Source organism: Vidua macroura, chromosome 5 (genome assembly GCF_024509145.1).
Source record: "Vidua macroura isolate BioBank_ID:100142 chromosome 5, ASM2450914v1, whole genome shotgun sequence".
NCBI classification, from domain to species: Eukaryota; Metazoa; Chordata; class Aves; order Passeriformes; family Viduidae; genus Vidua; species Vidua macroura.
The window spans coordinates 22,607,281-22,632,066 of record NC_071575.1 but is presented as its reverse complement, the minus strand read 5'-3'; the positions used below and the strand labels follow the sequence as shown (position 1 = coordinate 22,632,066).

The following is a 24,786-nucleotide window of genomic DNA, read 5'->3' as shown; positions in this document are numbered from 1 at the left end:
TTTCGTTTAAAGCATCTTCTAAAGTGAAAGAAGCAGCTTATACACTGGGAACTGGATATTTGGTGACTATTCTAAGGATAATTTTCAGGAAAATAAAGATGGACACTCATTCCAGTCAATGCTAGGAAGAGGGAAACAGAGTTCTGTAAAACTGCACCTTCAAAAGCAAAGCTTCACTCAAGATACTGAAAAAATGAAAGCCTTCTTTCCTGCTTTTCTGAAATTTGAGTTCATGGACAAAATAGTCTTGATTGTGTCTTTGGCACCTCAGAAATTGTATTCTTAGAAAAAGAACCTCTAATGGTTAGACCCTGGTGTGAACAAAAATGGGAAATGTTGAATATATTGGTTTACATCTGCAAGAAAATGTAGGTATTTCTTTTGTTTAGAATATTGTATTACTTTTTCAAAGGACACTGCTTTTAATATTAATACCTCAAAATTTATGGAATACCTTTAATTTGGATTGCATCTTCTTAAAATGAGAATTTCTCTCCAATTTGTTTTGAAATCTGCCTTTCTCCAAGGCTTAAATCTCATTCTGAATATAGGGTAAACTTCTTACCCGTCCACTTTCAGCACACCTTTCAAACTTTTGCTTTTTTGGCCTTGTGTTGATGAAATGGCTTTTTATCTTTTTGTCTTTCCTTTGTGTCATGCTGACTGAACACCTGAAAAAATACTCATGTATAAATAAGAAGAAATACTGATCAAATACTTCAAAATGTGTCCACAAATTTCCTTTAAATAAAAAATGTGATTAATCCTGGCTGTGTCTTTTTCACTTTTAATTGATAACAAACAGGACAGCTCTGGTTGCAGGAGTAATAACTTTTCAGGAAAAAATAGAGAAAATGGAAAGGGATTAAATATGAACTGCCACCTATAAAACAATTTTTTTAAATCTAGATTTTAAAATTTAGCTAAGGAGCAGGTTTGTGTTTTTGGCATCTAATAAAAATTATTTGGTATAAAAATACTCTGCTACTTTCTAGAAGACTATTCTTGACATTTGCACACTTTAAGCTCCTGTGTCCATGGCAGTCACAGGTGTTGTTCTTTACTCTTTATATGGGAGCCAGCTCCATTTTCTAATGATTATTTTGTTTCTCTGAGGGCAGTTACTTTTGCAGAGGCTGTTTGCCAGACTCAAAAATTGAGATTTAGTTACCTGGACAGTTCAGATCCAGAGCCAATGCACTAATTTCTGGCTGTGCAGTGTTTGTATTTCTTACCCAAGAAAGAAGAGGACAGCAAGGTAGAGGTCGAAATGTCTGATTGGGTTCCACTGTTCCTTGGCTTTTCTTATTTCCTTTGTGTTTCTCTGGCAAGAAATTCAACCTGTCTCTCCCTTTGACTCAGTTTTGAGATTTCTGGAAATGTGGTATTATTGCTGCTGGTAATTCTGTGACTAAGCCTGAACTGCATTTCTCCCTCAAAGCAGAGATTAGATCTTTGTTATCTATAAAAAACATACGCTGCCTCAGAGTACCAGAAGCAAATTATGTGAAACATACTTCTTTGGAAAGCACTCTGAAGATGAAAGGCATCTTCATGATCTAATGTCAATAAATAGCCAAATCAAACCAAACCATTAAAAATAAAAATTGCCAGAGTGACCATTACTTCCTGGGCAGGGCACATTAGATAAGGCCACAGATGAATTTTTAGATCAGATTGCCATCACAGTGGTCTGACTCTGACAGATGAATATCCAGGAGCCTCACTCCTCTGATTCCCAAACCTCAGAGATGGTGCTCTGTGCCACCTTCTCATGAGCAGCTGGCTGGAGAAAGTGACTAGGCTGTGACTCTGCCCCTTTTCATCTCTCAGGTGGAATGTTCCTCAGTGTTCCCATCTAATGGAGTGGAAATTATCCCACCTTGGGTTTGTGTTTGGCCATCACTGCTTTAGGCTGTCTAGGTACTTTTTTTTAGACTATACATCTTTAACAGCTCTGGAGATGTCCTTAAAATACCTCCCAATCCAACCTCAATGCTGAAGATGCAAAAAAAAAACCAGAATGTATTTTAATTTACTTTTATAAAGAAAATTAATTTCTGGATGAAAAGGAAATTCTTTCTGTGGGAAAAATCTGTCACAGATTGAACCCCTCTCTGGAAAGCTGTACGTTTTTATTTCTCACAGTTCCTGTTGTTACTCAAACCTCTTGCACAATTTTAGCACAAGCAAGTAGAAAACAAGATTTCCTAAATAACGGTGCTTTTGTCCAGGCATCAGCTAAGCTTTAAAGTGAATACCACATTTCAAAAACTTTATTAAGCTGTTTCTGTCTAGACAAAGAGTTTTATCAAAGCTTCTAAAATGTGTCATTATCAGACTTTAAAGCAGACAATGATCCAACTTGTCACGATGAAAATTAAATCTTTAATAAAAATGTTGACCAGAAGAATTCTCTCCACGTGGGACAATTACTATTTACAAGAAAGGTGAATCTGTATCTGTAGGCAACCATGCTACAGATTTATCAAACTCTTGCACACCAAAAGCAGCCACTTTAATCTTTCTACCAAATCTGGAAAAAAACAGACATCTGAAGTCTTCCCTCTGCTGCCATTAAATTACAAATCCATTTGCTTCTTGATATTATCAGCATTTTAAAGATGTGTTATCCTGGCCATGGCATTGCTTTTAATCCCCTAATAGCTATTTAGCTGTTTTCTTTGTAAAAGCCCATCCACAATCCTTTCATGTTATATTACCCAGTGTCAATAATGTGGCCAAAGAAAACCAGAAGACATTATAGAAAAGTCAAGTTCAGACAGTAAAACAATCAGGGCCAATTTATCTTGCTGGAATAAATGAGCAGAGAATGTCCACACACACATACACATACAGTATCTTTGAAAACATGTGTCTCCAGCATACTTAGGCAGGAGGCAAAACAAGATCCAAAACATTTTGAAGAGATACTCTCTGAAGAGGTACCAACAGGAGAGCCCTGCTGAAGTGAGCTGAGGTAAGTGCAATAGCTGAGTAAAGTTTAAGTAAGCCTCTCCAAAGCAGTCTAAGCAAATACAACTTCAGCAGGTGCTTCTCACTAGTAACCCTCAGAATAGAGAGAGATGGCTACAGAGTAGAAATAAATTTGTTCTAGGCAAATGGGGAGCAGCAAAATGGCAGGACTGCAGCTGCAGCCAGATCTCCCATGAGCCTGTCCTGGTACACATCTGGAAGCTCTGAAAATGCAAGATAAGCACCATTCTCCATCAATCTGAAGGTGTGCTTGTAAGTAAAAATCCACTGTTAATTCTCACTCATGTATTTCCCACATGATTCTTACACAAGAATCTTATTGTGACTATGTCCACTAACAGAGCAGTGGAAAAGTTCTTCAAGTTGCCTTTGCTGAGAGAACAAATTAGAGGAGTGAAGACACCCTTGAAAATTTTGGAGATTCCTCAGCTCACTTCTGATAAGACTGGAGATAGAGGTGTCAAAGATATGAAATTCCTGCATGGTCCATGAGCACTGGTGGCACCAGAGCAGAAAAATGTGCCAATGTAGAGTCCTTACAGAGGGGAAAACTAACACTGCCCCACGTGATGGTCAGCCAGCCCACGGGCACCAGCCAGCTGTGAGCAGGCACATGTGCTTTGTTTCGCCTCTGGCCTGTTCTACTGGGGTTAGTTAGAAAAAAAATATATGTATTTTGAAGGTTTGTTGGTTTTTTTTTTTTTTGGGGGGGGGGTAGGTATTTTGAAGATTTGTTGTTTTTCTGGGGGGAAGGGGAAAGCTACATGAATGGTCTGTGGGAGGCTGAAATGTTGAAAATGCACGGAAGATAGTGAGCAGTGAATCCTTGGAGCTTATATAGAACAAAGCTGAGCCAAGCTGGATTTACTGTGCTGCTCACAAAGCAGCTTGCTTGTCCCCATGGTTTTGTTTTGATGTGGTATGGTTCTGGGGAAACATAGCAGATTTTTGTGTTCCAGGGCTATAAGATGTCAGCACTGAATCCTAACCAATCTCTTCCATCTGCACTGAGATCACAAAGAGAACAAGTAGTTACAAATAAACCAAATTTTCACATCTTTTCATGTATGTGCTTTACTGCAGCATTTTGCTATGCGAGGCTGCTCTCTTGATGTAGCTTTTTAAATGCAAAAAGCACTGAAGAAGATCCAGGCTCAGATGTACACAGCTTATCCCAAGGGATCACTCATGCAGAGGTGATGTGTGCATCCCCACACCCAGAGGCATGAAAGCACACTGGGGCTTCACCAGTGAAACTGATAATAAACTGTGTAATATGTAAATGAAATAAGCCAGAGGTACAAACACAGGAGTGTGTGTTGTGGTGTTTTTGCATGGGAAAATGAGTAAGCATGGAAGAGGGGAGAGAGACAAGAAAGTGGTTGTGAGGTGCAGCACACTGATTGATACCATATCAGCTGCATGGCTGAAACAAGGGAAATAGGAACAATCAGCTTTGACATCTCTGGGGAGGATTAATTTTGGGGAAAAAAACCAAACCACCCCTCCCAACTTAATAGATTTTCCTGCACCTCAGACACACCACATTTATTTACTTACCATCACTTCTTGTTCACCTTTTCTTGTTCATCATTGCAAAATACCTCCAAGTGTATTTTTTTATCAAAGTGCTGAGCAGCTGTGAGCAGGCTGTGCTCTGTCTGGGGACTGAGGGGAAGATTACAGTACTCAGCCCACCTGCTATCAGGAGCCAAGTGATAAACCCAGGTTACTTCAGCCCTGGGATTTGCCTCTGTTTCAACAACAGCATGGCCCACCTCTTGCCTCTGTGCTGTGAACACCAGTAGATCCTGCCCACTGGAAAACATCACCAGATTGCCCCTGTAATGCTTTACCAGGAGCTGATTGCATGGGTTTCTTGTTCTCTGTCTGAGTGGAAGCACCCAGGGCCCCTGTGCTTGTAGATAAACCTGCCCTTGCAAGTTACCCAGCTCTGGTATTGCAGAGCTGGCAGCTCTATTCTATTCTATTCTATTCTATTCTATTCTATTCTATTCTATTCTATTCTATTCTATTCTATTCTATTCTATTCTATTCTATTCTATTCTATTCTATTCTATTCTATTCTATTCTATTCTATTCTATTCCATTCCATTTCCATTTCCATTTCCATTTCCATTTCCATTTCCATTTCCATTTCCATTTCCATTTCCATTCACAGTGAGGGTGGGGGGACAAATGCATCTCTCTACCAGGCTGTCATCTCAATGATGCAGCTGGCACCCTCCTTGCCACCAGCTGACTAATGCAGACCGCTGCTGAAGCCAGGCAAAAAGCCATGAAAAGCCCTGCCCTGTTCCACTGTTGCCTCCTTCAGCCCCCCAACCCCAGCAGTTTGCCCCCAACTCACTTGGGTGATGCTGCAGCCCTGGTTTGCAGGGGCAATGTCCCATTTCAAGCAGTAGTACAGATCCCAAGGGCCCTGTTAGGACAGATCAAAGCTGTCAGCATGGCAAGCAGTACAGATGCAAGGAATATGCCTCTGTTTATGTGCAGTGTGCTCCATAGCTTTGCATTTTGCAGCAGCATGAAAGCTTTAAAATTTCCATTTACATTAACAAGCCCATAAAGCATAAGGTTATTAAGTTGTGTTTGTATTATCCTGTCTGAGAAGCTCATTCAGTTACCAGCTGGTTCAATTTTTACTAAAAGCAAGTTTCATGAGGGTGCTGAGTGGAGCTGCATGTGCTGGGGGAGCTTGCTTTGAAAAGACAGAACAGCAGTAATACCACCACCATTAAACAGCTGAATTGCTCTGTAGTACGAGTGGTCAGTGCCTTCAGAGGTGAATGAAATTTGTTGGCTCTGTGATTGAAAAACATGTTACATTTAAACATTTTTAAATTTACTTTTGACAAAACCCTTTGAGTATTGTCTAGTTCCTGCAAACTTTGCTGGAATTTCACTGAGGTCACTGTCTTAAGGAGCACATTTACAGTCTCAGGATTATTTTTTTCTGAAGAACAAAGTCTAGTGGGGTCTCTGGCCAGACTTTCAATGGCTGAAAAAAGAATAAGAAGAGCACCCCTGAGAAAGCCACTGGTGAGTTTCCCACATGGTTCTTGATTGCAAGAGATAAAGAGTGTAGCAATGAATCCTGGCATGCAGATGTAGGCATAGATGTGTGTGGGGCAAACACCACAGGGCACCTACAAGAGCAGGCACCAGGGTCTGGAGAGCAGGGGTCTGAGCATGGGCAGGTGTCATCTGGTGTAACCTGTGAGTCAGGTGTGACAATGGCAGCAGCAATCCCTGTCCAGGAATCATCAGGATGGTGTGTTTTATTTTATTCCTGAAATTTTACAAATAAGAAAAATTTCATTCTGTCAATCTGTAAATGAGGCCGTTTTCAGTTTGGAAGAATATAATTGGAAATAATGTAAAAAATATATTTGTATTGAGCCATGCCCACAAAACAGAGGCAGTTTTGGGTTTATTTTTGTTTTCTGCAAGCATTCTCTTTTTTCAGCTAGCCCTAACTTTTAATACTGAGAACAAAGATCACAAGTGTATGCTCAAATATTGACAGTGACTTCACTGCAACAATTAGGAAAGTGACTTGGCAGATCTGAAGGCTTAAGGCTTCCACACCATGAAATGTGTGAATGGAAATTCATTAGACTTACTTAAAATTTACTTGGAGAGGAAATTCATTAGACTTACTTAAAATTTACTTGGAGAGGTTTAAGAAAAGGCGGTTTGTAGGTCAGAGTAAAAAAAGTTCAAAAGGTTTGAAAAATTGTTGAGATTTCTGGAAGATCACATGCCAGTTTTTTAATGAGACTCATTGGGGTGGACCTCTTTGGAGAAGAGGTTTTATAGTGAAATTTCCAGTGCTCCTCCATTTCAGCCAGGTTTTAGATAAAAATATTACAACACAAATGTTCCAAAGGAAAAGGGTGTACAAACCAGGCTACCAGATAAAACTAGCAGTATATTCCACCTGGTACAGTATGGATGTAAGACAACACTTACATGGTTAAATTATATCCCTCTTTCCTGATTTTTTTTTTTATCCTAGATTCAGTGGGACAAACTCACCTCCTCATGAAAGATCTGGCAGCTCCCTCGGTGTCCTGAACCCTATCCAACTGATAATTAGACTTCTTTGAAATCAGGGAGCTGAGAAGTAGCCTCCAGCCACTCAACAAAGGCTCCTCCAGTGCTCTGAGGAGGCGGTGCCAACACTTCCCTTCTCCTTGTCTGGCTCCTGCTGAAACACATTTGCAGAGTCTCCTGAAGCCTCTAAGGCTTTTCCAGAGATCTGGTGGAACCAGACTTGGTATCTCATGAAGTATCATCACATGCAAAGACAAAGAAACACCCCCACAGGCATAGTTAATGCAGACAAACCTTAATGGCTTTTTTTTTCCTTCCCCCTCCAGTTGCAAATGTATAATTAATCTCAGTTCAAATTTACATGTTTGATCTATTTCCTTTAGGCTTCAAATGTCTTTGAAGGAAGGGGAAGACCCTGTGATTTGATCTGAGGTGCCTGAGATAGTTTCAGTGTTTACATGGACAGATCCTCATGTCCAGAGCTGGTCAGGCATGGAGAGCTCCCAGCTTGCAGCCCTGGGGCAACAGGGCAGCGGCTGAAGTGCTTCCCAAGCTGGGCTGCAGGAGCCCTTTCACCCCAAAAACCATTTCCCCAGGGCTCTCATGAGCAGTGAGGACACCCACAGCCAAGAGACAGGAACCTCCTGCAGACAAGAGCCAGAGCAGGAACCACCCCTCTGCTGAACAGACCCTCTGAGCCCTTGCTCCCACAGTGTAACAGAAATGAAAGGTGTAGGGATAAAGGACATATCCACTTCAAACAGGGAGATTTCCATTTGAAGTGCTGTCTTGAGTCAAATCCTCCCCAGCAGCACTTTGTTCCCCTCACTCGTGTGTATCAATTTCTTCTGACAACAGTTTCATGGCTTCGGGATAAAAAAGCCCAACTCCATTGGAATTACATTTTAAAACTACAGACAGACCACAGAGATTAAAATTCTTTGGCTGAGTCACCAAAGATGGGGAGGGGAGATGAGTCCACCAGGCACTGTGAAAGGTGGGTTGAACACAAACCAAGGTGAATCCAGCCTTTCCTCCCTGGTGGTGCCATGGAGGCTGGGTAGGATGATGGATGCAGATGGCAGAGCTGAGGGGACACTGTCATGAGAGGCCCTGTGTGCTGGGGAAATGGACTCTGGCACTGAGTCAGGGCTCTTCACTTCTTATGGCACAACACTAAGGGCTGGTTCCCATAGCTGAAGAACAGAATAGTTTCTGGTTGATCCATAAGGGTTTTGTTTGAAACCAAAGGCCTCACTTAAATGTTTTCTTCCCTGACATGAAGTATTTTAATTTGATCTTTAGATTTTTGAGGTTCTTCAGGTAGGACTGTGAAGTGTGAAGTAAAGGAAAATGAAACTCCATGTGCTGACATCCATTGCTGAATGTTTCCTGACTGAAAGCATCCATCTAACACCGTCCCTTTCCTTGGTCCACCCTGAGAGAGCAGCCTGATGCTCTCAGCTTCTGTCCCTTAGCAGACAAAGATGGCAAAAGCAAAGTGGCACATTCAGCATTTCACATAAGCACAGAGGAATTTAGGCACTCACTAACACTGAACTCAAGACGAGGGTCTGGCTCAGTGGCTCTGTGTTCTAGCCAGAAGACTATGAAAAAGTTATTCTAAGTTTTTCTGTGACTGCTTGAAGCTTGAACAGCTTACACTCTCTCCTGCTTGCAGTTTAGATTGTGACAGGAATGAACCCATCCCTCCAGCAGCACTGAAGCCTCAGGAGAAGGCAGCACACACTGAGCATGGGGCAGCTAAGGCCATGCTTCACAGGGAGGTGCCACTGTGATCAGCAGCACTCATAGGTGCAGAAGGATCTGATCCCTGAATCACAGACTTGTAGTTAAATAGGAAAGACCAATAAAAAGTGATATTAAAGGAAGTGATTTTTATTCTTATTTGCAAATAGAGCACCAAGACATAGGAAGATGGAACAGGCTGGAAAAGTCCATGATGGACTTGAATGTCTGAGCCTTAAGCTGAACTTTTCTTTCCAGGATCAGTCTGTGATGGAGGATTCACTTTCTGCCAGAGAAGCAGGGGGAAAGGAGACAGCAATGGAGGTGCTCTTGGCTGCTATTGATAATCATCAAATTGTTGGAATTTCTGCCTGAGAGACTAGGAAAGGAATACTGGCACAACCAGGGCTTGTGTTTCTCTGTCAAGATAAAACTTCTGCCTCATCCACTGACCAATAATGGAAGAGCTTGTGGGGTCTGGCAGAAGAGCAGCCAGCAGCCTGCACATCTCCTGAACTTCCTAACAGGACTTGTGAAGGCCAGGTCACCCCACAGCGCTGGGACTGAGGTGGGGGGGCAGGAGCAGTGCTTAGCTCCTGGCCCACAATGCCTGCAAGCGAGGTTCTCCCTCCCTACTCACCCCTCTGAGGGCTGACAGCTGCCCCATGGGCACTGCAGCCCCCCTGGGATCCCTTCCCTGGGGAGGGATTCTGTGCCATGGAGGTGCCCACTGTGGCTGCTGGGGTGGAGAGCACCCAGTGCTGCCTGCACCCTCCTGCCAGCACAGCTCCACGTCTTGGGCTGGACAAAGAAGGCTCCCTGGAGGGAGAGTTTTCTCCTCCTCTGCAGGGCTCAGTTCTTCCACCATGAAAGGGCTTCAGCCCTGCAGACATGCACAACTTGTGTCAGAAGATGGACAAAGTCCTTTCTGGGCTAGATTCAAAATACACATATATTCAAAATACTCAAAATGGAGGAGAAAGTCATGGCCCTTTGTGTATCTGCCTGACAAAAACACTCCTATGAAAGATGGAGAAAATCCTTTAGCAACAGCTACAAGGTATAAATATCTTCAAGGGAAAGAATAATTTACAATGATACCTTTTCAGTCCTCATCCAAGAAGTGGTTAAACATTTGGCAGGGAAACAGTGGAGAAACTCATCAGCTTACCTGATGGTTTTAAAGGTTGATAACTTGTCTGTGAATGACACAAATTTAAAGCACTACAATAACAAGCATTAGTCAAAAATAAAACCACCAGGTTTTTGGTTTGTTTGTTTTTAAGATTAAAAGCACAAACAGGTTACAGTTCTTAAGAGCTGAGAGCTGGGTAACCAGGTGGTTTCTTGGAACAGGCTCCAATACAAGGCTGACTCAAACACAGCATGTGAGGGCAGCCCAGCCCCTGTGTTTTTTTTGCTAAGCTAGTAAATGTTAAATTAAGTGCTGGCAGATGATTCAATTTCCATTTCCTGGCCATAATCTCTGCAATTAAGACTAGTGATTATTTTGGTTTCTGAATTTATATATACAACATGACCCAAAGCAGTCTCCTGGGGTTTGGGAACAAGGGTGCACCACGATGGGGATGTGCTGAGCACTATGAAACCCAGCAGCATCTCCTCAGGCAGGGGATGGTTGGTTGCCTGAGGAGACCAAGCTGCACATCTGCCGTGGGAGACCAGAGGAATTTCTGTGCCCTCTGCTCTCCCACCTCACATCACTCAGCATGACCCCCACCCTCCTGCTACATATTGCAAACAAAAACCCCACCAGAAACCACATAATTATTGGTATTTGTGAGTGCCAGGAAGTCCTCTTCTTCCTCCCATGGTGCAGAGGACAAAGCACCTGTACCCAGTATATCCCTGGCTGGGGACTGCAGAGCTCCTGCTTTTCCACTGTACACCTCCCACTGCCACCTTTCCAGACAGAAAACCAGAAGGACTGGTGATCACAACCATTCGGGCTAGGACAGGGCTCAAGAGAGCAAAGCAAATGCCAGGTAGAGGCAGGGCCTGCTGCTTCACTGAAGCTTTCCTGCAAGCAGGGAGCATGCTGGCACACGCTGCAGGAGGGATCTTGCTCTGTCTGATCGCTTTGAAGACTGGGGCGGTGGAGGGAGAAGAGGCCAGTTAAATGTGTTTATGTTTGAGAGGAACAAAGGAGAGCAGAGCAGAGTGGGGGTGCTTGTGCCAGAGATGTGTCAGAGATCACTTGTTCCTTCTGGGCCAGAACACCAGCCTGGGACCACCAGCATAGGAGGAAATGGTGTGTGCAGAGCTGCAATTTAAAGCAGGGAGAGGAAAGTCAGAGCAGAGGGAAGAGAAATCCAGAGACTTAGGATAGTGACAAACGTGACACCAGGTGATAAACATCAGACACCACGCTCCCAACCTGTGAGGTGTGCAGTATGGTGCAAATACACCACAGCAGCTTACCTGGCTGAGGTCTGGTTCCCCTTGGGAGAGGCTGAATTAGGGAAGTTAGGCACCTGGGGAACACAAAGTGTGACCAAGTCAAGGGAGGCCAACAGCTGCACCCCAGCTTTGCCATCTGTTGTGACAAATTAAACACTGCTGGGAGGAGCTATCTTCCCAGGGGTCTCATACAGCCCAGGGCTGAGTTCTGCCCCTTCCACCTGGCACTGCACCCCACAAACAACACCCCCAGCTTGGGGTGCAATCTGAGGGCTGAGAGTAGCCCAAAGGCAACCAAACCCTCAAGTGCAGACACCCTGTGCAAGCCAACAAACCTGCTGCAGACCACAGATGGGTGAATCGGCTGAACTTAGGCAGGGAACAGCTGAGCGCCTGTGGTTGGACAGAAGTGTGCAGCAGTTCCAAGGGTAGATGTAGACCAGATCCCCTAACTGTGGTATCCCAAGGAAAAAAGGCCCTAACACTCATTCACCAAGGCTTTTTCAGTCTTTTGGTGAGGAAAGTGCATCATCAACAGGTATTTCAGAGTTCTCAGTAATCTTCTATGGAAGAAAAGATAGTTCAATAATCACACTGGTTCTTTGGCATCGCCAAAATACTCCTGCAGATCCACCTGTATTTCAGCACATGAAATTTAATACTGCATGCCTTCTCTACCTCACACTTCTTATAATTTATTTTTTAAAATGCAGAATAAAAAAAGTTGGTGGTCAACCCTATTTGCAGAAAAAAAAGACAGACTTGAACTGGAAAAAAAATCCTGGTTCAAACAAAGAACTGGGAGACATCTTACATTTTTCTTTTCTTTTTCAGGTGGTTAGGAAACCAGCACTTGACTTCATACAGCACAACATATAACCAAAACTAATACCAGCTTGGTAATAGGAAACCAAAATTGACAGCTCTTCTTGCAGTCTTGAATGCTAATGCATAAACACTGATGATCAGAGGACTTAAGGCATACATCCCATCCATATGACAGTACCTCCATCGTACTCATGATTTCTCCTTGTAAAAAAATAAATTTGTCCCTTAATAGTAAGGGTAAGTAGAAGTTGAAAGGAGAACTATGTTTGTGAAATGCTTATTTTTAAATGTGAATTTTTTAAAAGTTCCCTTACATTCCACATCAAAGAAATGGAAGTATTTATAGACAGAAACTTCTGCAAGGAACATAGACTTAAGCAGAAGATTTGAGACCAATTTTTCTTTCGGTCACTGGAGGCTAATTCACACTTCTCCGTGAAATTTTTGTTTTAGATTCAGCAAGTGTGCCTCAGACCTCTGAAATGGCAATCTGGAGCTCTTCCATTGAAGAAAGGAGGGGGAAACAAGAAGCTGTAAGTTCAGACTCACAAGAACTCAGAGCAGTGCCTGTTAAGTACAGGTGCTGCTTCTGAACCTGCACAAACACCGTATTTGAACCTAAAAAAAACCCTTAAGAACAAAGTGATTACAACAGTGAAATACCATTAAGCCTTCTAAGATCCTGCACTTAAGGGGATGTTTCATCAAAAGTCACTGCAGCCGATCAATCACTATCTGCTCCCCTTACACGGATCCTTGGCAGGGCTCCACTCCTGCTTTGGGGTGTTGTTTCCCTCCAGCCGCCCCCTTGTGCCGGCATCCAGCCTTGCAGGCAGGCGCCATCCCCTGTCCAGCGAGGTGGGCTCAGCACAGCCGGCAAGGACAGGTCACAGCCATTACACTCCTGTCAAAACCGAGCTGGGAAAACAGCACTGCACTGCCCTTCCTTGTATCCTGCAAAAATTCTGCCATCTGCACATGCTTTGCAAGATCCATCATCTGAAGTCACAAAACGCAACGCGTTTCAAGCTCATATATGGCTGAAATGTCTGTTGTCTGCTTTCAAGTACATGGAATAAACATGACACAGATACACTGCCACATCCATCTTCCCATTTTATTGTAATCCCCCAAAATGATCCAGTGGGGATGGTCAGCTTCCCCTCCAGCCTTGGTTAATGAATGTAAAAGAAACACTCTAAGTCCCATCGCATTGGGCCTGACCCTGAAATTGGGCTCCCTTAAATCAGCTGTGGGACACAGTGAGCAGCATTACCCAACCCAACTTTCACATGCTTAGAGCTTTTCAAAATGTTGGATTAGCACATCCCTAAGTTAAGTTACAACTTTTACTAGGCAAACAAAACCTCTCAAGGCAACATACAGTTCTGCTCAGCTTTTCCAGAAGACTGTGGAATGCCTACTTGTCCTGAGCCAAGTTCACCAGGTGCTGTGTTAAATGGGAGAGGCTGGGGTAAGACTGTCTCTCAAGCTTAGGTAGCCCCCCTCAATCTGAGCAAGAGACTACTCCCAACTCCAGATTTCCTACCCAATTGCCACAAAACATGCAACAGTACAGACTGTGCATAAAGGCACCTGCAGACAGGACAGCCTCTCCCTGCCCACAAATGCAATACCCTATCTATCAGAGTATTTCCACATGCAGAAAGAGCTCCAGGCACTCAGGTGTGGCGACAGCAGCTCTGGTCCATACACCACCTTCACTGATGGAGGTGGTCTTGCAGCACAGCACTTAGTGACAACTCAGGTAAGTCTGAAGTCCTGCCTGAGCAGGGAAATGGAGGAAGGACTGCATATAAAAACCAAGACTTACTTCTTTGCCCTGTCCTCACAAGAAAAGAACACCATATAACAAGGAGGAGGGGCATTCATTATGGCTAGGAGTGGTTAAAAATAGGTGTATCCTCAGCTGTTGTGTTTCCAGAATAGGAATGTGATATTTGAGCATCCTACAGAGTCCAAGAGGTGTGGGAAGATGATAATTCTAGTCAGTTTTCTGTAAGGCCTGGAGACATGGGTGCCTTGTCAGCTCCTAGCCTTTTATAACAGCAATAGGTCTCAGTTTAATGGCTTTCTTGCTGATGCCAGCTTCGTGGCAGGTGTTAACCACATCAGTCACGTTCTTGTAAGACTCTGGTGCCTGGAGGGGGGGAAAAAAGAAAAAACTATAAACAACCAATAGTCACAGGAAGTCAGGTGTAGGCTTTTGAAATCCACTCTTCACAAAAATAACCATATAAATGGAGGGTGTAGAAGTAGGTGAACATATTGAGAATGTGTCCACCTTCTGTATCTAAGAAATCTGTAAGACACTTAGCTTTCCAAATAAGCTCTCATCATATTTCAGATAAAATATTAGCTATTTTAATCCAGGTTTTCAGATAATGAGTGTCCCAGCATGTTACAATGGCAAACCTCATTATTTAGTAGGAAGTAACTCCAACTTCTTCTTTACAGGTAGCCTTTAAATTTTATCTTCACTGCTCCTTAGTGACAGCAGTCAAGGTTTAATTCTAGAGTTTCCCCCTCTGGCCCCTATTCTGACAACGAAGCTACTTTTAAATAGAAACTTTAATGTGATCAACATATTTATAGAACACCAACACCCAGAAAAGCATAGTGCCAAATGATTAACACTTTTATGAGTGAGGTTGTGAACAGAAAAGGCATGTTCAGCGTTAATGCAGAGGAACTGGAAGTCATAATATTCGAAGTTCTCTGACCATTCAGAGTTCTCTTCTTGAGCAAATACAGGAGTTCATCTTAAAAGAGGATCTTTCAAGCTGCTTCTAATCTACATGAAAGCTGCAGTGTAAGATAAATTTAAAGCAGGGAGAACATAATTCAAGAAGAAAATCCATAAAACATAGTTACTTTTGTAGATGCTCACACAAAGATAGCAATTATCCCTATCACCAGGCAGAAGAAGAAAAAACATACCACCCCAAATCCTGTCAATCAGGCATCTCCCCTTTCAACATGCTTTTATGATAGAGAACACTTCATATCATTTTCCAAAAAATTTGACAGCTCTATCAGAAATCACACAAGCTGCATATTTAGAGTACTGGCAATTGCTTAGCACTGCAAAAAATCAGGTCAGGGAGGGTCATTCAGCCAGGGAGCAAGACCCCCTTTTCTTCTAAGATAATGAAGTACTAAACTCACTTCTTCCATGACCAGTTTGGGAGAAGCAACACGGATGGCAATGCCCATGTCAGCCAGTTTGTCCAGTACGTCCTGGAAGTCCAAGTTACGCCGAGACTTGGCTCGAGACAGTGCACGACCCTAGGCCAACAGTTTTGTTAGTTCGTAGCAGTTTGGAAAAACAAAACTCTTATCAAAAAACCCATTACTGCATTATAAGCAAACACAGAATGACTGATAGCACAAATCACAGTAAACCCAGGAAATTAATTTGGCCTTTAGATCACGGGCTCCTGCAAAATCACACCTCTGGTATGATGGCTAGGAATGTTTCATTTGTATAACACACTCGTCTGCAAGTGCCTTTTTACCGAAACCAAACAGTATTCAGGACTTGGAATTTACTGGGAGATGCTTCTCTTCCTCAATCACTGTCTCACACTATGAATAACAGGGGAGGAAATAACCTTCTAAATACTGAGGAGTTTTATATATAGACAGCCTCAGCCCAGTTAACCACCCTCATTAGTTCAGAGGTATCAGAATTTTGTAAAAGAAGCTTGTTCTCCACATCTTCATCCTAACATCTGACTTATAAAAAGCAGATTTTCTGCAGAAGTAGTCACAACTACTCAGTAAGAGACAAAGACTTCTACCTTGCAGTTCTCCTGGGCAGGGACTACTGGCAAGGCTACTCTCTGCTTGTATGACCAACAGAGGAATCACACATTGGATGACCCTTCAAAAACTTTGTTCTCTGGGTGACAGACTCATCCCAACCCCTCCCTAAAATAACTTCTTGACTTACAGCTCCATGGCAAGTAGTTCCAAAGGTCTCAGTCATGCCTTGCTCTGTGCCGGTGAGGACATAGCTACAGGTGCCCATTGTGCCACCAATCAAAACAGGTTGTCCAGTCAGCTGTGGATGCAAAGCATTCATTGATAAGAAAAAGCTGAAAAATCTCATTCTTAATAAAAGTCTGAGAGGAACTGTGTCTCCAGAAAAGGAAGTCAGATTAACATTCATTGAGAGCATCCCTGGTTGTCTCAGGTGCCTGGAATCAAGGATTCTAGAAAATTAACTGCACTGAAAGATGCAGACCAGTAGATCAAAAACCTTGTGTCCAAAAGACAGACAAGGCAAACCATTGAATCCTGAAGTCTATAAAGGACTTCTTCCCTTTCATGTTCTTCCAACCATTTTGGGTGTGAAGCAGAAGGAGGAGTTCAGTGTCACAAAGATCTAACACACACACAAGCTGAATACTGCCATCCCACCAGGGTTCCAGTGCTGCTCCCTTAAAAAATTAACTCACAGCATTTAGGTATCTGTTAGGGACCCTAAAATTGTCTGATTAATCCAGAATTCTCTATTTCCTTCTCCCAAAACTAAACTTACTTGATAATCAACAGCAATAAGAGGATGGTGAGGAGGGAAGGCCCTGGTTGATCCCTTTCTGTGCACCAGCAGAGTCCGCTCCTTTCCATCCACTACATGCTGCTCCACTTTGGCAATGTTGTGAGACACGTCATAGATAACGTGCATGTCAAGGTCATCTGGCGTTGTGTTGAAGACTTTGGCGAAGGCCTAAGAGGAGAGCAAATCAGGACGTGAGATACACGATCATCATAATTCAGCCGCAGTGGAACGGAATACAACAGTGCTGAGAATGACAGAATTGGACTACACAGACTGTTTCTCTGCCCGCTGGCAGCTTCCCGTTGTAATTCAGTCAGATATCAATTCGGCAAATTTGTGCAACTCTGAAAAGGTGGCTTTAGCAACAAAACCCCCAGTTTTCTTGTACCCTCTTTTTCCAGCTCAAGGCATTTTCAAAAATACTGCTAAGTGGCTTTGGCCAAATACAATCCAATGATGTTGAGAGGTTTTAGATAGATTGGTATGACTGCAGCTTTGTGCAACTCTCCCCAGAAAAAAAAAAAAATTAAGAAACGTAAAAATGAAATGAAGTTAAATAGTGCAGCTACTCTTTGTTCTCTATGTCTGGGATGAAGCAGGAAAAATATCTGCATCAGAGAGAACTCTGCTCCTACCTGTCGTGTTAGGAAAGTCATGGAAGAGCGGTTAACCCAGGCATAGTTGCCAGCAGCTGCCATTCCCTTCAGGTAATCCTGTCCCTCTGCAGAGGCAATCCTGGCACATGCCAGCTGGCGATCATTGACTATGATTTTGTCCCGTTTCATAGCTTTTTCCATAGCCACCAGTGCATCTGGGAAATAAACACAGTAAGTCTAAGTGACTTCTTAATTTTGCTGCAATCTTTGAGATTAACATGGGTGTCTGTAATTTATATCCTAAAACTGAACTCATCTGTCCAATGGTCAAGCCCAAGGCTATTTCTCAAATGCAAAAGCAAATCTGTGTCAGAACGTTATCAACTGTTTGCAACCAGATAACACCTGACCAAGCAATTCAGGATGCTCTAAGCAATTCACTGTAAGAAATGCTCTTTGGTGCTGGAGTTTGCTGTCAGTGACAAGACCATGCCGAGCAGTTTGTCTCACTCCAGGTAGCTACACCAGTCACATCATACCTGTGGCAACCTGGTGGCCCAGCCCTCTGCTTCCACTGTGGATCATCACGCACACCTGCCCTTTGTGGTCAATGCCCATTTTCTTGGCAGCATATTCGTTGTAAATCTCATCCACCACCTGGATCTCGGCGTAATGATTTCCAGCTCCCAGGGTCCCCAGCTGCCAATCACAACACACTGATCAGACAGGACAGGAAAAGCAGCCTTTGGGAGCACAGGGGAGAGCTACGGCAACAGGACAAATTGCTACAGCAAGGTTTTGGGTTTAGTAAAGTTTTTTTTGTGGAAAAAATATTCCCATGTAAACTGCAAGCAAGTAGAACACAGTAGCATCACCACTTTCCTTTTTGTTCAAATTTGTATCTCCCTATGCTGTTGGAACAAGACTGTGATTAAACAAGAGGAGCAGGATCTACATACAGACTGTGCTGCCACTTCTTTCCAACTTACTTTGTCCTGGATGGGAAGAGTATACAGACTTCATTTTCCGTTTGTACAGACAAGGCAGACAGGCTTATACTCAGTTATAACTCCATAAAGAAGTTACAACATCTTGTTAATTAGGTACTTAAAACTTTTCAGTAGATTAAAACAAGATATTTAATTTCCAAGCCAATTTTTTTTCAACTCTTTAACAGATGATTGCTTAATTGCAAGGCAAATGTGAAAATTGGGGACATAATATTTTGAGGTTAAAATGCTGTAATTTTGCACCACCTCAATTAATGAAGAATAATATCAATTAATACCAAGATACAAGAAAGTTTTACAAATGTGCCATTAGTATAGCCATCTCAAATTGTTCCACACAGAGCAGTGAAACACTATACATAGAAATGAAATCCAACTCTTAAACTGTGATTCAGTTACGAGCTAGTTCCATTTATTATTGTATCTTTTCTTGCCCTGCTATTAACTTGCTGAGCAAACACAGACGAAAGTTGAACATAAGCTCGCCTGTCTCTTCAAAACAAAATACATCTATCTGGACGTGGAAATGCCACCCAATGCAACTTCCAGTACCAGATGTTAACAGATGAAAACCTGATGGCACCAGGGATCTTGGGTTAGCCCAGTATTATTCTCCTCTGTTGCAGCTCTGTCAAGAATTATTCAGAACTGACCTCACTATCTCACCTTTCCCCCTGCCCAGAAATGCTAGACAGAGTTTCAAGAAAAGACACAGAATTAGAGAATTACTCTCTAACATTTATATTTGAACCCTGGGAGCATGCACAGCCCCCCTGAAACAAAACATTACCTGAGGCAGGCCCCTTTTCTTTGCCCTTGAAGAGACTTTGTTGGGGTCGGCCTGTAGCATTCTTCCATATTCCTCACAGTGCTCCTTGTCCTCTGCCCAGGCATAGCCCTCTCTGAGAGACCAATCCACACCCATCTCCAGTGCCTCTTCCAAATCCCTGCAATTATCAAACACTGACACATAAGATGATTATCCCTGAATATACTCAAAATCCACTGGATATGGCCTTGAGCAACTTGATGCCTTTTTTTGTTAGCCCTACCTTTACATTTAGATCCTTCCCAAAAGGAGTTGGATGAGATGACCTCAAAAGATCCCATCCAACCAAAATTATTCTATTATGCTACAGTCAGCCCCCAACTCTCCTAACAAGTCCAGCTTCTTAATACTTCATGAAAATCAAGCTCTACAAATATATTAACTTTTGGTACATCATCATTTTTTCCTCTTTGCTGGTTGAAAAACATCCTATTTTCTATCTATAATCCTATCTCTCATCTGTTTCAAAAAAGACCTTTATGTTCATGGAAGTTTTCAGAAGAAATGAGAACCCAGCAAGAACCTTCTCAGGGTTTAAATGGGGGAAGAAAGAGCTGACTCTGCTTTGATGATTATGTCTGTCCAGGTAAGGCACATATGCAGAAAGAACAGAAAGCATTTTAGAATTACTTTTCCTTTCTTAAGTCTCCTACTGACAAATCTTGCATCAAAACAAACAACAGAGATGTCCTCTCTAGCAATGTGTGCACAAGGTCATTCTCTTACTTGGCATTCATGGGGATGACACCTTTGGAGCCGACACCAACAGGAATGTGATCAAACATAGCCTGGGCGAGCTGTTCTTTCACAGGCTGCACATCACTTTCATCCAAATTTGTCCGCAGCAAGCGGACACCACAGTTGATGTCAAAGCCAACACCACCTACAAGTGGAGAAAAAGCCATGTCAGGGAACATGTACTAAAGGCTGTAATCTCACTCCTTTTCCTGTGACAATACTGGGGAAGAAAAAGCAGAACCACATTAAGCCTCATTTTAACAGATTTACACGAAGCCTCAGACTTCAAGACACAGCTGTATGATTGCCTACAGACCTCTCCATTTACAAAGTTACTCTGGCAAGTTGACAAAGAGAAATGGACACAATTATAAAACACACTGCCCATAGAAAGCAGAGAGAATATTCCTGTTCTGCTGCCTAAGGTCAGAAGAAAAGTGACAGATCTTAGAATGGCTCCCTGATGTAAAATATTCTTGAAAGCAACCGCCAAAAGGAAATTATTTTTTGAATCTTCACTGGAATAAATAATAAACAGTTGTAAGAAGTAATAAATACTTACAAGGAATACTAAACTTCAGTTCTTGGTGTTTTGCTTAACTCTTACTATTTATAATAATAAATTCTGTAAGACAACACCAAATGTGAAAGATAATCATGCCACCTTTAGTATGAAGGTTCTGGTATTACTAATGTTAGCGGGGAGATACCAAACTAAGAGACCTTGGGTCTGAGTCAATCAGGAACACTAGAACTGATCAAAGCAAAACTGAAACATGAGTATCATCATTCATGACAACCACACAAGCTTCAGACTGTCAGTAACCAAAGATCTAAGTGTTTACTAAAAAGACAGACATACTGCATGGTCATGTTTTAAGCGTAGAAATATCCTCAAAAGATGTTTTCAAACTACTCAAAGAAACTAGTCAGTTCTTTATCAATCTGATGAAACCCCAAGGTCAAAGACTTCAAAACGAAGGGACATCACAAGTCCAAGCTCCAAACACAAGGGCAATTCTCCCTGCACTGTTCAGCTTTCTCAGTGTAACTATCTGCTTCATAAAGATTCTAAGTGCAAGAATTAAGCAACCCTTAACTCCCTATAATTGTCGTATTTTTTGCTTTGTTTCTGAATGCAAAGTACTGTAAAGTCCTGCCATTTTGAAAAGTATTTTTATGCTATCCGAGGTATTTGTCAAAGCAGGTTAAGTCAGTCATCCTTACCTGGTGAAACCACTGCTTCAGGATCACTCATATCAAAGGCAGCCATGTTGCCAATAGCAAATCCATAGCCAGAATGGACATCTGGAAGGCCTATTGATCTCTGAAAGGCAATTTTAAAGCTTTATGAAACTTGATGCTGCAGAGTCACCTTGGTTATACTTTGCCTTGTGGCAGTGGTAGTCACATTTGTGAACAAATATACCAAAAAGGAATGGATGTTCAGATGTAGGTGGAGTGAACACATTAACTCAGGTGAGGATCTAATCTCCTGCACTTACAGGACAGTCAAAAAAAGCAGACAGCAGATCTCTCAAGCAAACACCCTGTGACACCCAGAAACTGGAACTCTTCAGTATCTATTAAAGTGCTACCACACACTGAAGTGAACAGTACTTTGCTTCTTCTGCCTCTCCTTACCATCACAAAGAAATCCTTGGTTTGGAGATAAAAAGTTAAGATCTGAATATGTAGATGATTGTAGCATCTCTTCTACAAAGCACCAGCCAAAATTCCCATTTTAGAAGATTGTTACTATTCTGCCTTACTCCATTTTGGCCTGACCCTAAGGCATTTAACAGCATGATCGTCTGCCTTTTACTGCATCCATAAATTCAAAACTTCTGCCAAAAGAAACAAGTAAAAACATTCTGTTGTTACTTATTAATATATGCAATATTGAATGTGAAAAGGATCATTTCCACATTGTACTTTGCATTTCTTGAAAAGAGTCACAGGTAAGCATTTTCCTCCTGCATCATTATATCTGATGCTTTGCTTCCAAAAAGGCAGAGGATGAGGGAAGGCACACTGTTGAATGCATATGAAGGCTCACTATTCACATGAGGCCCATAACAATAGCACAGGCAACAGTACCACCTCCTGCTGTCTCCACACTTCTCCATGTATTCCAGAGCAGAGCCAATTCAAAACCAATAAGCAGTTTGCATGAACAGTGGGGAAAGGTGGCTCAAGAAGGTAGTTGAAACAGCATGAAAAGCTCTATGTCAAAAGACAAGCAATGAAGTAAGTGGTTACCTCCCTCTCTGACAAATTAGTTTTGCAGCCTGCCATTGCAAGCACTCCTTACTAAGACACACAAACTGTCTTGAGAAGAACTTTGGTCCATACCACTTCTCATGAGAGAGTTTCCATTTGGAATGAAATAATCTCAGGCAAATGGGAACAGAAAAAGAGCAGATTTTCAAAGCAGATACTCACGTGAACAATGCCAGGCAATGCAGCCACATTCCCAATCTGTTTCATAGCAGGCAAGAAGCCACCCGCACCTGAAAAAGATTTTTTAAAAAAAGTAATCTGATAATTTACCACAATAATCACAATGAAACACTTTCTAAAGAGGCTATTTAAAACACTGGCAAAACAGAAGCTGGCCACCAACAAGACTTCTAGTCGGGTATAAAGAACTTGGCATTGTATGCGATCTGCAGTTTCATTAAATGCAGTGTTTATTTCACTGCAGACCAGCTTTTGCTGTTTGTACGAATAGCGTGGGGGCTGTGCTGACAACAGCAGCGTGCTCCCCCTAGCCCAGCTGGCAGCTTGGATCCAGCCCTGCACTCCATCCCCACAGCGAACAGGCCCAGGCTGTACCCCCACAGTAAACTCTGAGAGCGGCACTCGGGGAACACTCCCGAGGGCAGAGCGCAGCCGGCAGAGCCGGGCACAGGCCGTGCTACAGCGGGCCGCGGCCGCCTGAGCTGCCCCCCGGGCCGCAGCGGCGCGCACGGCGGGATATCCCGCTCCTGTCTGCCGCCGCTCCACACCCACCCGCCGGGCCTGCCCCGCTGCCTGCCGCACCCCGGGGAGCGGGGGGAGACGCGCGGGGGGGCAGAACAAGAGGACAGCTTTAAGTTGTGCCAAGGGAGGTTTAAGTTGGATATTAGGAGGAATTTCTTCGCAGAAAGGGTGATTACACATTGGAATGGGCTGCCTAGGGAGGTAGCGGAGTCACCGCCCCTGGAAGCGCTCAAGGAAAGGATGGACGGAGCACTAAGTGCCATGGTCTAACTGGCATAGTGGTGTTCGGTCACAGGCTGGAGTCGATGATCTCAGAGGTCTTTTCCAAACCGACTGATTCTGTGTCACCCCCGGGGTCAGGGGGTCCGCTCCCCGCCGGACCCACCTCCGCCGCGGCAGGCATTGCGCAGCTCCTCGAACATCAGCTTCTCCAGCGGGTCGTTCACGTAGAAAACGCCCTCCACCTGCGGGGACAGCAGTCAGCCGCCCGGCTCCGCTCGGACCGCCCCGACCCCGCGCCCCTTACCCCGACCCGGGCACCCATGCCCCCTCCCACGCACACGCATGTTCGGCACGAAGCCCTTCTTGATCCGCCAGCAGTTCTTGTCGATCTTGTCCAGGTACTGCAGCTCATCGTTGTAGCTGCGGCTCATGGCGGCGGCGCTCCGGCTCGGCGGATCCCGATGGCAGCGCCGGCCGGCGGCAGGAACTGACGCGAGCCCGCGGCGGCAGCGGACGGGAGCCGCCGAGGCTCAAACCTCCTCCCTCAGCCCTGCCTCCTGCCGCCTCCGTCCGTCCGTCCGTCCCTCAGCCGTGCCGAGGGCTGGCCCGCCCCAGCGAAGCCCATGCCGGGCCCGTCTCCCACGGTGCTGGGACAGCCCGCGGCACCCGCGGGCCGGGCTGTGAGAGGGAGCGCAGGGGGCTGGGTTGTACCTGGCTGCCTCCTCCCTCACACCACGTACGGCTTCTGGGCTAGTTTGTGCGGAAAAAGCCCAAGTACCTTTTTTTAAAGTGCCTGTGCGTGCTGACCCCCGGGGCAGAGTAGCTTTGGCCCGTGGGCTATTTAGGTACCGCCCTGCAGCAGGTGGGATGAGCTCGCTCAGCTCGGGACAGGCAAAAGCTGCCTGCACCCCATCGCTGATTGTTGCTCAGCTGAGGGACACAGGTGTTTGGGAGGCAGAGCCGGCTTCCCGTGCAGGTTTGGCCAAAGCACAAGCACCTATGCATTGCAAGGCTGGCACGGCCCTCTGCGGAGCTGTGTTCACATTTGCACACTAATAAAGTACGGGGAAGAAAGGAGGAGAAAGAAAGAGGTTAGGATAACATACCCAGAGGAAGTAAGAAAAGTATCTAACCTTCAATTCGGACAAAGACGTCATGCAATTAGATTTGGAGGACTTACCCAGAAACACTGAAGGAGTTAAATGTATCTAACCTGGCTAAACAGCACAAAACAGGGCACATGACAGGCACGAGGATTTGAAGAGTCACAGGGAGAGATGGAGAGTAGTAGTGCCATTGGCTCAGGTCCTGTTCTGCATCTTAAGATTTATGTTAAGATGCTGCAAAGATTTTAGTTCCCATTGTAACTGGGACAGTTCCCAGTCTGACAGTTCCACAGTTCTGGAGAGGGCTCACTCCCTACTTCATGCATGGTGTGCAGAAGGGAAGTGTTTAAGCTTGTTACACTAGAAACATATTAGCAGCTGTATCTGCCCTAGCAGCATTTTGACAAGTTACTTTTCCTAATTTTAAGAGATTGCAGCATCCTTCTGGAAGTGTATAGACAAAATTGTATTTCAAAAGAGTCATTAATCTTAAAAACATTTTTGCATCAGTTAAACTGTAGAATAAATAAATAAATGTCAAGCGTGTGTTACCTGTTCTCCTTTGGGTCTGCTTGTTATCACCATTACACCAGCTAACTATTCGATCAGCTTTTTTTGATTCCTAGCACCCCCTCTT

General features: G+C 43.8%; 1 protein-coding gene across 1 annotated transcript; it reads right to left on the bottom strand.

The window, feature by feature from the left end:
• Nucleotides 1-13,178: 13,178 nt before the first annotated feature.
• Nucleotides 13,179-23,551, bottom strand: RTCB (RNA 2',3'-cyclic phosphate and 5'-OH ligase). The gene is made up of 12 exons (XM_053978448.1): nucleotides 23,382-23,551; nucleotides 23,207-23,285; nucleotides 22,282-22,349; nucleotides 21,064-21,163; nucleotides 19,825-19,981; nucleotides 19,060-19,216; nucleotides 17,799-17,958; nucleotides 17,299-17,474; nucleotides 16,643-16,831; nucleotides 16,052-16,162; nucleotides 15,265-15,384; nucleotides 13,179-14,236 (listed from the first exon to the last, which is right to left on the bottom strand). Exons 1-12 carry the CDS (start codon nucleotides 23,472-23,474, stop codon nucleotides 14,129-14,131), a joined length of 1,518 nt encoding a protein of 505 aa, XP_053834423.1. The 5' UTR covers nucleotides 23,475-23,551; the 3' UTR covers nucleotides 13,179-14,128.
• Between the last annotated feature and the right edge of the window lie 1,235 nt (nucleotides 23,552-24,786).

Bases quoted from the DNA above. Each gene is read 5' to 3' on its own strand.
- RTCB (XM_053978448.1), bottom strand. From the start codon at position 23,474: ATGAGCCGCAGCTACAACGATGAGCTGCAGTACCTGGACAAGATCGAC. The intron at 17,959-19,059 runs GTAATGTTTTGT...TGTGATTGGCAG, and splicing joins AGAAAAGGGGCCTGCCTCAG to CTGGGGACCCTGGGAGCTGG. The intron at 17,475-17,798 runs GTATGATGTGAC...TTTATTTCCCAG, and splicing joins GGGCCACCAGGTTGCCACAG to ATGCACTGGTGGCTATGGAA.